Source organism: Gadus macrocephalus, chromosome 6 (genome assembly GCF_031168955.1).
Source record: "Gadus macrocephalus chromosome 6, ASM3116895v1".
Lineage (NCBI taxonomy): Eukaryota > Metazoa > Chordata > Actinopteri > Gadiformes > Gadidae > Gadus > Gadus macrocephalus.
Window position 1 is genome coordinate 15,968,204 of NC_082387.1, and position 11,859 is coordinate 15,980,062.

General features: G+C 42.0%; 1 protein-coding gene and 1 long non-coding RNA gene across 2 annotated transcripts; one reads left to right on the forward strand and one right to left on the reverse strand.

Annotated features, from left to right (window-relative positions):
* Window positions 1–1,079: 1,079 nt before the first annotated feature.
* Window positions 1,080–5,054, forward strand: LOC132459764 (uncharacterized). Its single transcript, XR_009526291.1, has 4 exons — window positions 1,080–1,189; window positions 3,338–3,534; window positions 3,875–3,912; window positions 4,382–5,054. It is a non-coding gene; the product is annotated as an uncharacterized LOC132459764 (long non-coding RNA).
* Window positions 5,055–5,706: 652 nt separating this feature from the next.
* On the reverse strand, window positions 5,707–11,039 carry LOC132459759 (UDP-glucuronosyltransferase 3A1-like). Its single transcript, XM_060054508.1, has 10 exons — window positions 10,920–11,039; window positions 10,588–10,689; window positions 10,244–10,364; window positions 9,743–9,906; window positions 9,249–9,413; window positions 8,108–8,316; window positions 7,652–7,797; window positions 7,193–7,278; window positions 6,765–6,984; window positions 5,707–6,412 (listed from the first exon to the last, which is right to left on the reverse strand). Exons 1-10 carry the CDS (start codon window positions 11,008–11,010, stop codon window positions 6,145–6,147), a joined length of 1,572 nt encoding a protein of 523 aa, XP_059910491.1. The 5' UTR covers window positions 11,011–11,039; the 3' UTR covers window positions 5,707–6,144.
* Between the last annotated feature and the right edge of the window lie 820 nt (window positions 11,040–11,859).

Here is an 11,859-nt window from a genome sequence, read left to right on the forward strand (position 1 = left end):
GGTGGAGCTATAATCAACGATGACAATCCTTGTGTGAATATTTTAGATTGTAAATACAAAACCATCAGAAAGAACAATTTTCAAAAGCTATTGTAGTTTGAAAACGTATGTATGCCTTTACTGAGTTGTGCAGCTAGAAACATCCACAGCTCCACGTGGGTAAAACCTGGAAGCGGTGGCGCTTTTTGAGAAAAAAGGGTGGTCACTCCTGTGTCCTTGAAGGGTGTGTCCAGGTTTGAGCTGGTGCAATCCTGAAAGAATCTGTGTGGACCTGGGTAGCAAACTGGACTGGTCCCAGAACACTAAGACAGTATACAAGAACAACAAGAGCCTATTGTGTATCTTGAGGAGGTTCTTCATTCAAATGTATGTAGGACAATGCTGTACACTCATCCAAATATTGCACATGGAAAAAACCTTGCAATAAACTTTAAGGGGGTTAAACATGAAACCTGTTCAACAATAATTAGCATTCAAGTTGTTTTCTCAAGTATACAACCTAGTCTCAAGTGTTTCATTAATGTTTGACAGGTACCATGTACAAGGCGTTGCAGAGAATATTATTTTTTAGTTCAACCCAGTTCAACCCAGTTTAGGACACTTTTGCCATCAATAACATGTGCAGAAGGTGGTATAGGCCTGTGAACATGGACCTGGCTAAATCTACATTTTGGACCCCCTGATCAGCCTGCACTGTAGCATTTTTTCAGATATCAAAACAGTAACTCGGACATGATCCCACAATCTAAACCAACATATGTCATTTTCTGGAAACAAGGTCAATAAGGTAGAAAGCACTCAGGACCAGTGGTTTGATGCAGAAGATGTCAAGGGAGATTACACAGAAATTAACTTTGCACAACCTCAAGTCAGACGTTTAAACTGTGATGCTCTTGTGTTCTATCAAGATATAAGTTTTCATCATGTCTTTGTGGACCACTCAGATTCTATTTCAAGGAGGATGAAGCTTTATGAACAGTAGTTCTTTATGAAAAGTATTTCCTTTCTTCATCTGCTTTCAATCAAAATCTGATGACGACACAAAAAAGGGGGCGGTCACTGTAGATCTCTATATAAGTTTCCATGAGCAGGACTCCATGAGTACTTTAATGCTCCAACAGGAGCAGCAGTTAGTGAGAGATGCAATTATTTTAAAACAGGAGCTGTTTTTCTGATGGATCCCTTATTGGTGAGTAAAGAGGCTTTTACTCAGAGGTTTTTAGAGCAGCACCAACATGCTTAACAGCTCAGCCCTGTGTAATACAAATATGTAGTTGTTGACTCTTTAGAGAAGAGGTACATACTTTCCAAGAGAGTCATGGTGAGTGCCTTGGATACCATAGGACCCCATGTTGGTAAAAAAAACACCTCAACTGCTGGATGATCTGTTTGGATGGTTTACAATACAAAGATGTAGTTGTTGACTCTTTAGAGAAGAGGTACGTACTTTCCAAGAGAGTCATGGTGAGTGCCTCGGATACCGGGTTTTTTACAATGGTAATGATTGACATTGGAAAGACAGGCCCTTTGCCCCCACTCTTTATTTGTAATATGATTGGTTTGGTTAAAGGTCCCATGGCATGACAATTTCAGTTTATGCGTATGGTCTGCGTATGGTCCCCCAGTGGCTAGAAATGGCGTTAGGTGTAAAACGAGCTCTAGGTATCCTGCTCCGCCTTTGAAAGAACAAAGCTCAGATGCGTTGATTTGGAATTTGGCCCCATATGTCGTCATGGCCAGGTTACCTCCCCTTTCTCTCCTTCTTTGTTATTTGGATAACCGTTCTGCTGTTGGTGTTATGCTGCATAACACGCAACACAGTAACGCAAGCTTGCGTAAAGCTCCAATTTCGTGAAAAGACTAGACTGAGTCTGGTTCTCTGGAGTCTCTGGTAGCCTACTTCCACAACGAGACTCGTACTGGGAGTTATCTCGGCCATGGTTGAGAAGGAATTGGGGGAAAGGAACTTTGGCTTTGACTCCCTGCAGTCCAGATTGAACCGTGACATGGAGGAGAAAGGGATTGTTGCCCCTGATTGTTGCCCGGGATTGTCTCCCCCGCTGCCGGGGCACCGCTGCCGAGGAGCCAAGGAGGAGACAAAAACTTCAGAACTTTAATGAAAAATATTATTGAACATCAACTTTTCAATAAAACGGACTCAGATGAATCCGAATCCGACATCTCTGTGGCCTCAGGGGATGGTTGAGAATTCTTCTGACTGGTCTTTACTTTCTTTCTTGCTACTGTATAAAGAAACACAAAGAACATTGACCACAACAGCAGACAGGTTACATAAGCAATTAAACAGTTTAGACATGGATTCATGACACAACTGTTTCTCAGAATTAGACAGTTTGGTTACCTAGTTTCATATGACAGCGTAAGCTAAACGTTAGCTCAACAAATTTAGCACGCCAAAGCCTCTGAAAGAAAGTTATGTACGCCAAAAAAGTTTGCTGGCTAGAACCAGCTAACGTTACTATAGTATTACATTCTTAAACTTACCAGAAGAGTCATCCTCCAGTTGGGACCTTTTCCTCTTATCCATGTTTTCTGTGCTTGTGCCTGTCTTATAGTTGTCAGTTGTTGGTTTGGTACTGATGATTCCGAGATGTTTTCCAAATGTTCGTCAAAAACTTTGTCCGCGTCAAGTCATCAGACACTTGCTTAAACAGAACTTCCGGTTTCACAACATTCAAAATGAAAGCCTTTAAAGGATCTGATATGGGGCACAAAACAGATCACACTCAACGATAAGAAACTCATTAGACTATTGTTAATTCTATTAAGCAATAAAATAGTTAACACGTTTCTTATAAGTGCTTATAAAAGTCTTATAATCTCACAATAAACAAGTTTGTTATGTAATCATTAACACTTATATATAGTCTTATTAATACCAATTAATGTTAATAAGCATATAATAAGGGTCTTATTAAACAAGTTTGTTATGTAATTATTAACACTTATATATAGTCTTATTAATACCAATTAATGTTAATAAGCATATAATAAGGGTCTTATTACCTATTAAGACCCTTATTATATGCTTACTAAGGCTCAGTACAAGGACCTTAATATAAAGGCTTACCGTTTGACTAAAGTCTAACACACCTGAGGGTTAGGGTTAGGGAGGCGTGGTTCATGATTGACCTTTGTATGTAGGGCCTCTGGAGTGCCTGGTTAAATTTTGGCCTGGTTAAGTGTCCTCAAAGGTTTGAATGCTTCAGTGACTTATACACTGTTACAAACAGGATAACCAAAGACGTGTGTATAGAGGTGCAATATTGAGCAATTTACATGAAACCACAATGATATATGTGTTTTGAATCAACAGAACAGAGGAGTGGGTGTTGGCAAAAGGAGAAATCCGAGAAAAGATCCTCGACGACTGAGAGAATCTTTAAACAGCCATGTTGAGAAAAGAAGAAAAGAGTCTCAGAGCAGGAGAGAAGATGTCCGGCAGAAGAACCTCGATTTCCTACGTATTACCTCTGAGACGCAGCAGTAGCTATCCGTTTCGCCTCCCAGACAGTGAGTAAAAGATTACTAAATGAGTCCTACTTCTGGTCTGGATGGCTTTGGAGGTGGTTTTGGTGCTATAATAAAATATACTATTTTGAATGTGCAATACATTCACTTGAGCCACTTTGCAATTTTGTTGATCTGTACTGCATTGATGTATCAGGGTTTTATATATTTACTTAATAATGTCCTTTTTATCTTGAGCAGAACAATTGTAACAAAGAATTTCCTACAGGATTAAATATGAAATGAGAGATGGATATCACATGTGCTTATTTCCAACTTTACATGGAAGAGGTTACTGGGAGCTAACTGAGTAGCAATTGAGTTTATTGTGTTTACTCCGCAGTGAGCGGGCAGCTCCTTGGTGGTGTATCAGAGATGATGGTAGGTTCTACATGTCCTGAGCATTTACATTCACAGAAAGTAACATGACAGTAGAATGTAGAAATAACGCAGTCGATCGGGGAATCTAATGATCATCTAGAGCAGGGATCAACAGCCTTTTTGAACCTGAGAGCTACTTCGAAGGGCACCCAGTTCTATACACTCTTCTGAAATAAAAAATGTGCTCAGTTTGCTTTTAGTTATATTAATGATTAATGATACTCATCTATGTGAAGACATGTTAATTAATTAAGTCATGTTAATGATTTCTCACAATAATTATCAACAATGACTTAAAAAAGGTGTGAAAGAGTTTTTCAAGAATGAGTAGTGCTATTTTTAGAACAGGCCTGCGGGCGCCTCATGTGGTCCTTGCGGGCGCCATGGCATTGTGTTGTTGACCCCTGATCTAGAGTATCTAGTAAGTAAGCAGGTTTGCATCAATCGATGAATTATTGATGTGTTGCAGATCTAGAACATCACCAACTATCTTGGACATCACGGACACCCAGAACACTGGCCTCCCATCGATTCAGACCCAGCATGTTCACAAAGTCTCCTGAGGCCTCCCATCTGCATTGAGATCTATAGAACTGGCCTCTAAAACTCTCCATAAGCCAATGTGCAAGTGGCCTCGAAGGTTCAAGAGACTATTATTTATTTTCAATAGTCTAATCTAATTCGTAAAAACAGACCCACTACGCTCCATGACTGCCCAACAATTTGCTAATCCGTCACTACAAGGGAATCCCAAAATAATCCCCAAAATGTCAATTGTTTACGTCCCAAGTCCGTGGTCCCAAATAGGTCATAGAGCCAAGATGCAATGTTCAATCCTTTGTTTGCTGCAGGATACCGTTGCAACCAACCCCATCCTGCTACATTGTGGACTCTCCTCTGTGCTACAGTCTGTTACTCCGTGTAACTCTCTCTCCCATCATTATCCGTTGCTCTCCCAACGCCCTGTCACCGCCTAGACCCTTTTAAAGTTAGTGGGTGCTATACCTGGGTAAGAAAGTCCCATCAATCATTAAATGAACTGTTACTGAATTATGAATTACTTGGATCTTCTTAACAATCTCCCTTACATCAGGACATTTGAAACCCTTTACATCCTGCTAAAAACTCATCTGTTCACTAAATCTAGGTGAAGATTTAGTCATTTTTGGTGATATCTTCATAGTCGATAGCACCTTGAATTCGTTGAAAAGCGTAAGTCGCCTTGGATAAATCATCTTCTAAATAGATGTAATGTAAAGAATACAAAACTACAATACTATAATACTAATCTAGGGAATCTAACGGTGGCTGGTCTGTGTGTTTGGAGCCATGTATAATCATGTAATTTAAAAGGTGCCCTAACATTCTCTACTTCTGTATCAGACACTCGTGGCTAATATTTTTAAATAGTTAAATCAAATAGCTATGCTATGCAATGAGGGTTAGAGCTATACATAGAGGATAGATAGATAGACGATATATAGATAGATGTTTGTTACTACTTAACTACACAAACAGCAATATACAGTGCTTCAATAAGAATAAAAGCATAATCAATAATATGGTTTGTGTAATGGACAAAAGATTATGATCACATTTATTCGGGAGGAGGTGGATTAGGGCAATAAGATCACATTGCAGACCAGTAGATAAGTGGTCCGGACCAATATCTTTAAGCACTGGTAGAAAGCGCTAAAAGTGAGACCACAAACCCTTCTCGCCAAACAGGACAATTAATAATTAAGCCAGTGTGTGTGCAAGTATGGTGTGTGTGTGTGTGTGTGTGTGTGTGTGTGTGTGTGTGTGTGTGTGTGTGTGTGTGTGTGTGTGTGTGTGTGTGTGTGTGTGTGTGTGTGTGTGTGTGTGTGTGTGTGTGTGTGTGCGTGGGTCCCAGCCAAGGTCAGAACACTGACGTGTTATCATCACCGCAACGGTTTCGTAATCTAACATGACAGTTTATAAAAAAATAGAGAGCGGACAAAAAATAGACCCCTCTTCATTGAGAAAACCTTAAAGTATTCTAATATTCAAGGAAATCATTAAAAAGTAGGATTTACTTGATTGGAAAAAAACAATACAAATGTCCTTACTATTCACTTCAAATCCACTTGTATTTATATATAGTAATTCCGATTTGATACATAATATTAACTCATAATATCCAACAGTGTATCATGAATTGGAAACAAAACACACAGGAGAGGTACACAATAGTTAAAATCGTATGTAATGTTATTGAGTTTTTCTGTGTATCTCCCTGGCTCGCCCTATCCTAACCATTGCCCAGCAGAGAACTACAGGTCCCAGCAGCACCAGGGAGAAAAGCAGCAGTAAGTCCAGAAGCCATCTCTGGTACCACGGCTGGATGTATGACATTGGCTGCAGGTGAGCCCCTCCACCACTGTGTAGGATATGCTCCACCCACCGTGTGAGTCTCAGGGCTGGAGGCACAGGCTGTGATTGGTGGATCCTCCTGAGGAGCATGGCGGATGTTTTAAACCTTAGGTGAGGAAGGATGGGGAACAGGAGAATACAAGCATGAGACACTTTTCTGTTTACCAATGCAGATATGCTAATTTATCAATCTTTCCAAAATCCCTCCATCCACCTATCAACCCATCATCAAAATAAACCCATACTTCAATCCATCCATTTATCGATCGCAATCCATAATTCACAATTCATCCATAATCCCTCCATCCTTCTGTGCAGTGCATCCATCCATTCAGCCATCCATCCATATTCCATTCATCCATTCTTAATCCTTCCACCCTCCCGGGTTTCCATTGATTCACCCCCGCTTCCGTGCATCCAACCCCCCCCAACCGCCCCGCGGCGCTCTGGGGCTCCACCTGTGGTGCTGTGTGAGGGTTTGGACGGCGGCCCCCACCCGTTCCCTGGTGACGTGGGCGGGTCTCAGGCTGAGGCCCAGCCCCCTGGCCTCCGCCCTCACCACGTTGTCAAACTGGTCCCCAAACAGAGGGATGGCCAGCACGGGGACGCCGTGGTACACCGCCTGCAGGAGGCTGTTCTGACCGCCATGGGTGACGAAGAGGCGCGCTTTAGGGTGACCTGGGGGGAGGCCAAAGACTTTTCATCTAGTGTTCTGTTTTATTCGTCTTTCATTTTATGCCGTAAGCTGCTGTTTTGATTTGCCGAAGCTAACGTGACTTGACTCAATGATATTTTTCATTTGAATCAATGCAGAGCCAACGGTAAACGGTAAATAGAATTTGATGGTAAAATTGCCCCCTGAACTATTTCAAGCATTCATTCATACCTAGCAAGTCATTCAGCGGCAACCAGGCCACCAGCCGGACGTTGGGAGGCGTTTCCTGGTGGGACGGCCATCGCTGAACGTCATACCTAGGATTTCATCATGCAGGGGATAAGAGCGCTCGTAACACTCATGACGGCTTTGCTACTTTCCGTTCCCATTATGTTACCCAAAGGTAGAAAGACCACGATTAAATGTGATCACCGGCACAGGCGGGGTTGTCTCATAATCATAGACGTCTTATCGTAAGACAAACACAGGTGTTGCTGATAACACTAATTATCAGTCGATTATGTATTTACAATAAAAACATATCAAATGTGATCATATTTGTGTACAGCCCCTCTATTATGGTTTATGGCTCCTCCGTTATGGTTTATCTCCTCTGGTTTATGTCGCGGAAATGCATTGAAGCAGTCGATGCGGCGTCTGTGCATGTGTGTTTAAATAAACCGGGATCACCTCCAGAGAACCCCCTGCTGGAGGCTTGAGAAGCCGGCGGTCAACTCCACCAGCAGACGCTCCACAGACACCGAGGACACCATGGAGCCCAGGGTCACCACCACGAAGCCCGCCTCGCCACATCCAGACACCCACGCCTCCAGCTCCTGAGGCCACCACAGTGGGTGTGTGTGTTAGAGGAGGTACGGTAGGGGAATGGAGAACAGGGATGAACCCAGACATCAGGGTGGTAGAGGGAGAGAGGAAGACAGAGAGAGACCGAGAGAGAGGGAGAGGGAGAAACCCGAGAGGGGGACAGGCGTGTATGAGGAATAGGATTGTGGCCGAATGGAGAGACCGAGAGATGTGTGAGGGAAGCAACATAGTCTGCATAGTTTGAATACATATTTTCAATGATACACCATTCAACACAAAATAAATAAGAGAAAAGAATACACATTATGTTCTATAACGGACCTGATCCAGGGGTTTGGCAGGCTTATTGAGCAGCCCTCCTACTAGCACGGTGTTGGGCAGCAGGGGCTGGGGGAACTCCAGTGAAAAGTCTGTGTTAAAGGCCCAGAGCTCGGCCTTCTGGTACAGCTCCTCCAAACCACCAGGGGGCGAGCCTGAGTCCAGGTGTCGTTCTGCTACCTCCTTAAACCTGGACCAAATCACCTCCTGACCTAAGAAATGAGCAGCTGTTCATTAATAGAATGAAAGCATAGGCGTATTGGATTCAATGATTATTTTCCTTGATTCAGTTTGCTTCGGTCAGTTCGCCAAGAAGAATCGTTCAGAATCGTTTGTTTGTTCGTTCAGTCACGTTTCCTGTAGCGGTTTCAGCAGACTCAGCTCCTCCCTCGTTCTCATTCTCAAACGATCGTGGCAGTCGGTCATCAATCAACATTACAACTTTAACCAAACGCAGTGGGATGGGGGAGTTGATTATTGGATGTTTAACAAATCAGTAAGATAATAGACTTGGTTTAGTAATGATGGTGGGGGTCCCGGGTGGAGAACGAACCATGAAAGAACAAGACAGATGGACGAGACATTCAAATATTTGATTAATCTGGCATGACACAGAAAGTACAAAGACAGCATGCATTTACCGTTTCACTGATATGGAATCGTATTATCGTATGCTCACTCACTAAGCCTTTTCCCTCTCACCACTCAGTCAGTGAACGAACAGCGTGACAGCGAGTCAGCGACTAGTGGGTTTGGGAGGAGTCGAGTCTGAGAACGAACGAGACGAACGAGTAAGAAGAATCAGTTTGGGTTTGTTATTGTTAAAGATTCATTCATTCAAACTGATTCGGTCGCGAACGACCCATCACTAAAGCTTAGTACAAGTAGCCATATAGTAGCTATTGCTACCGTACATTTATTCCTAATTTGGTTTTAAAGTGTATATTGTATTGCATTACTTTGTATTATATTGCTTTGTATTGAATTGTATTGTATTGTTTTGTTTTGTATAGCATTGTATTGAATTGTTTTGTATTGTATTGTATTGTATTGTATTGTATTGTATTGTATTGTATTGTATTGTATTGTATTGTATTGTATTGTATTGTATTGTATTGTATTGTATTGTATTGTATTGTATTACCTATGGGAGCCACCAGATAAAAGAGCAGGTTCTTTGCTCGCTCCCAGAAACTCATTTGGTGGGAGAGCTGGGAGCCGAAGAGCGGCACGTAGGAGACAGGGCTGGGCAGGGAGAGGGACAGGGGCCCGTTCAGACCCCCTGGATAGAAGGCCACATGACGGACCCCTGGCATGGGTCGAAAAGAAAGAGCGAAAATAAACACAATGGTGTATCAGCGCCAGCGTTGATTAACAGGTGCCCCCCCCCCCCCTTCAAACATTTATTCAATGCATTCTCACGATTCGCTGCGCTGAAACCAATTTGTCTGATTGGTCAACACGGAAACTGGTTTAAACAGCATGCGTATCACATTTAAAAGAGGATTTAGTTGTCTAATTAATATTACTACTAATATTACTACTACTTAATATTGTGACTAATTAATATTATCAATGTTATAATGTCAACGGAACTGATGTGACCTCGATTACTGAAGGTTTCACCCGCAGGCCTACCGAGTTTGCGTGCAAGGATGAAGGAGCAGGGGTTGAAGGCGTCGATGACGGCCATGTCGTAGCGCTGCGCCCGGAGGACGGCCAGCAGGTCCTCGTCGGCCAGGAGCTGAGCGCACTGGTAGGACAGGTGGTCCATGAACTTGAGGAAATCACCAAAGCTATCGCTGAGAGAGGAACACGAGGACTTGAGAGGAGGACAGCCAACGAGTGGAGCTAGGAGAGAATAAAATCCCTGTACTATGAAACCAAATGCCAGACAAATTGTAAAAGAAAATTGAATCGAGGAAATCGCGCAGAGGATGTTTGGATCAAGATGCATATCTGTTTAGCTAAACAGAAGATGCATATTGACATTGACTTATTTTGGTGTTTTATACTGATTATGTGTGGCAGTTGAAGATCTTTTCAGATAACAATTTAGGGTGCGCAAACAAGTGATGAAACTGAAATTCCGTTATACAGTTACACTTAGACAATTACACACATCGAGGGCAACTGTACCTGCCCAGTAGAAACTGGGTCTGTTGCTCCAGGAACCAGCCGTTATACGCTTGTATGTATCTATCTCCCAAAGACCAGGTGGTGGTTTGGTAACTGTCATTACGACCTTCATAGGAAAAGCCTGCAAGGGAATAATGTCCAATGTAGACTTTAGACTTTATTGTCCCCAAGGGGAAATTATTTTTCACATCACAAGTACAGGTATGTAGTCACTCTTAACGCAAGACAAATTTAACTGTTCAGATGCAAAATGTGAGAGGTAGAGCAGAAGCTGTGACTGCACATGCTGATGTCATGAAACACAAAGATAAGACACACACACGCACACGCACACACACACACACCTGTTATGAGAGGGGTGCCCAGCTGTAAGAGCATGCGGACCTGGTGACCTTGCTGGTGGAGGTTATGAGAGATTTCATCTAATAACAGGTAGTGGCTTCCCCCTGCAGAAACACAGTATCAAGGAGGTGAGGGTAAAAGAGGACTAAAACACTACCACATCTGACCAGCTGGCATATTAATATAGGTTATAAAGTCCTAACATAAAAATAACTTTTATATAATATTAAGATACTATCCAATACCTAATCGTCGTTTATACACAAATGTACTTCTTCATTCAGCAAGAAGTCAGGATTAAGGAGTTATTATGTATTTATGATTAGCTACTTACCGATAAGCGTGACAGTCAGGATTTTAGCTGATTGGAGAAGTATAGGAAGACATAGCAGGAGAGACGATTCCAGAAGCCAAGTGATCACCATGTTTACTGTGCCATTAGACAGACACACAGACACACGCACACACATTATTTAACGTGCGGTGATCATTTGGGAACCTCCAGACTGGATCCTGGTGCCAGAGAAATGACAGATTAATACCAGAAATAAAAATAAAAAGAATGAATCAAATCGAATTAGAGTACAGCTTGAAAATCATATACATGTAGACAGACACATACAAATAAGTCCTCTGAAATAAGTTATACTATGCATTGTCCCCGTTGTGGTCATCAGGTCTCCTGTTTGCATTTCATTTAAAAAAATCCCAAAGTCTTATTGGTCCATTAGTCCTTTCAGTGTTCTGGGATATTTCAGAATAGATCCGCAGTGGTCTCACACAAACACTCCCAGGAGTACTGAACTTGCTGCGTCAAGGGAGGGCGGTCGAGGGCGAATGTGAGCGGCAGAGAGAGAGAGAGAGACAAAGACAGGAGAGTGGGGACCCTCATGGTACCAAGTATAAAGCAATCCACTTCTCAAATCATACTAGCATTATGAATATATGATAATAATCAGTTTAAATATGAACGTTTGACTTATTTTACTCATAATTTACAAATCAAGATTGAGGTACTTTACACAATAGCTATAACTTTACACATTGAAGAAATTAATTACACAATTTATATCTTGTTATTTGCTGAAGTAATTTGTATTCTATTCTATTATATCATTAAAACTCCCCACTGATGTCCTTGAATCCTGAGGTTAGGGTTAGGTGTGTTATGCTGCTATCTGTCTCCGGCTTAATTTTTATCATCAATTCGATGGCAAGAAAATCCTGGCATGCGGGGAGCAGTGATGGAGACCGAATTAACCACAAATTACTCT

What these genes read in the sequence shown, in the direction of transcription:
- LOC132459759 (XM_060054508.1), bottom strand. Translation starts at nt 11,010, where the DNA reads ATGGTGATCACTTGGCTTCTGGAATCGTCTCTCCTGCTATGTCTTCCT. An exon ending in GGGCACCCCTCTCATAACAG is followed by an intron (nt 10,365 to 10,587) that starts GTGTGTGTGTGT and finishes ATTCCCTTGCAG; the next exon opens with GCTTTTCCTATGAAGGTCGT. An exon ending in GCCGCTGAATGACTTGCTAG is followed by an intron (nt 6,985 to 7,192) that starts GTATGAATGAAT and finishes GCCTCCCCCCAG; the next exon opens with GTCACCCTAAAGCGCGCCTC.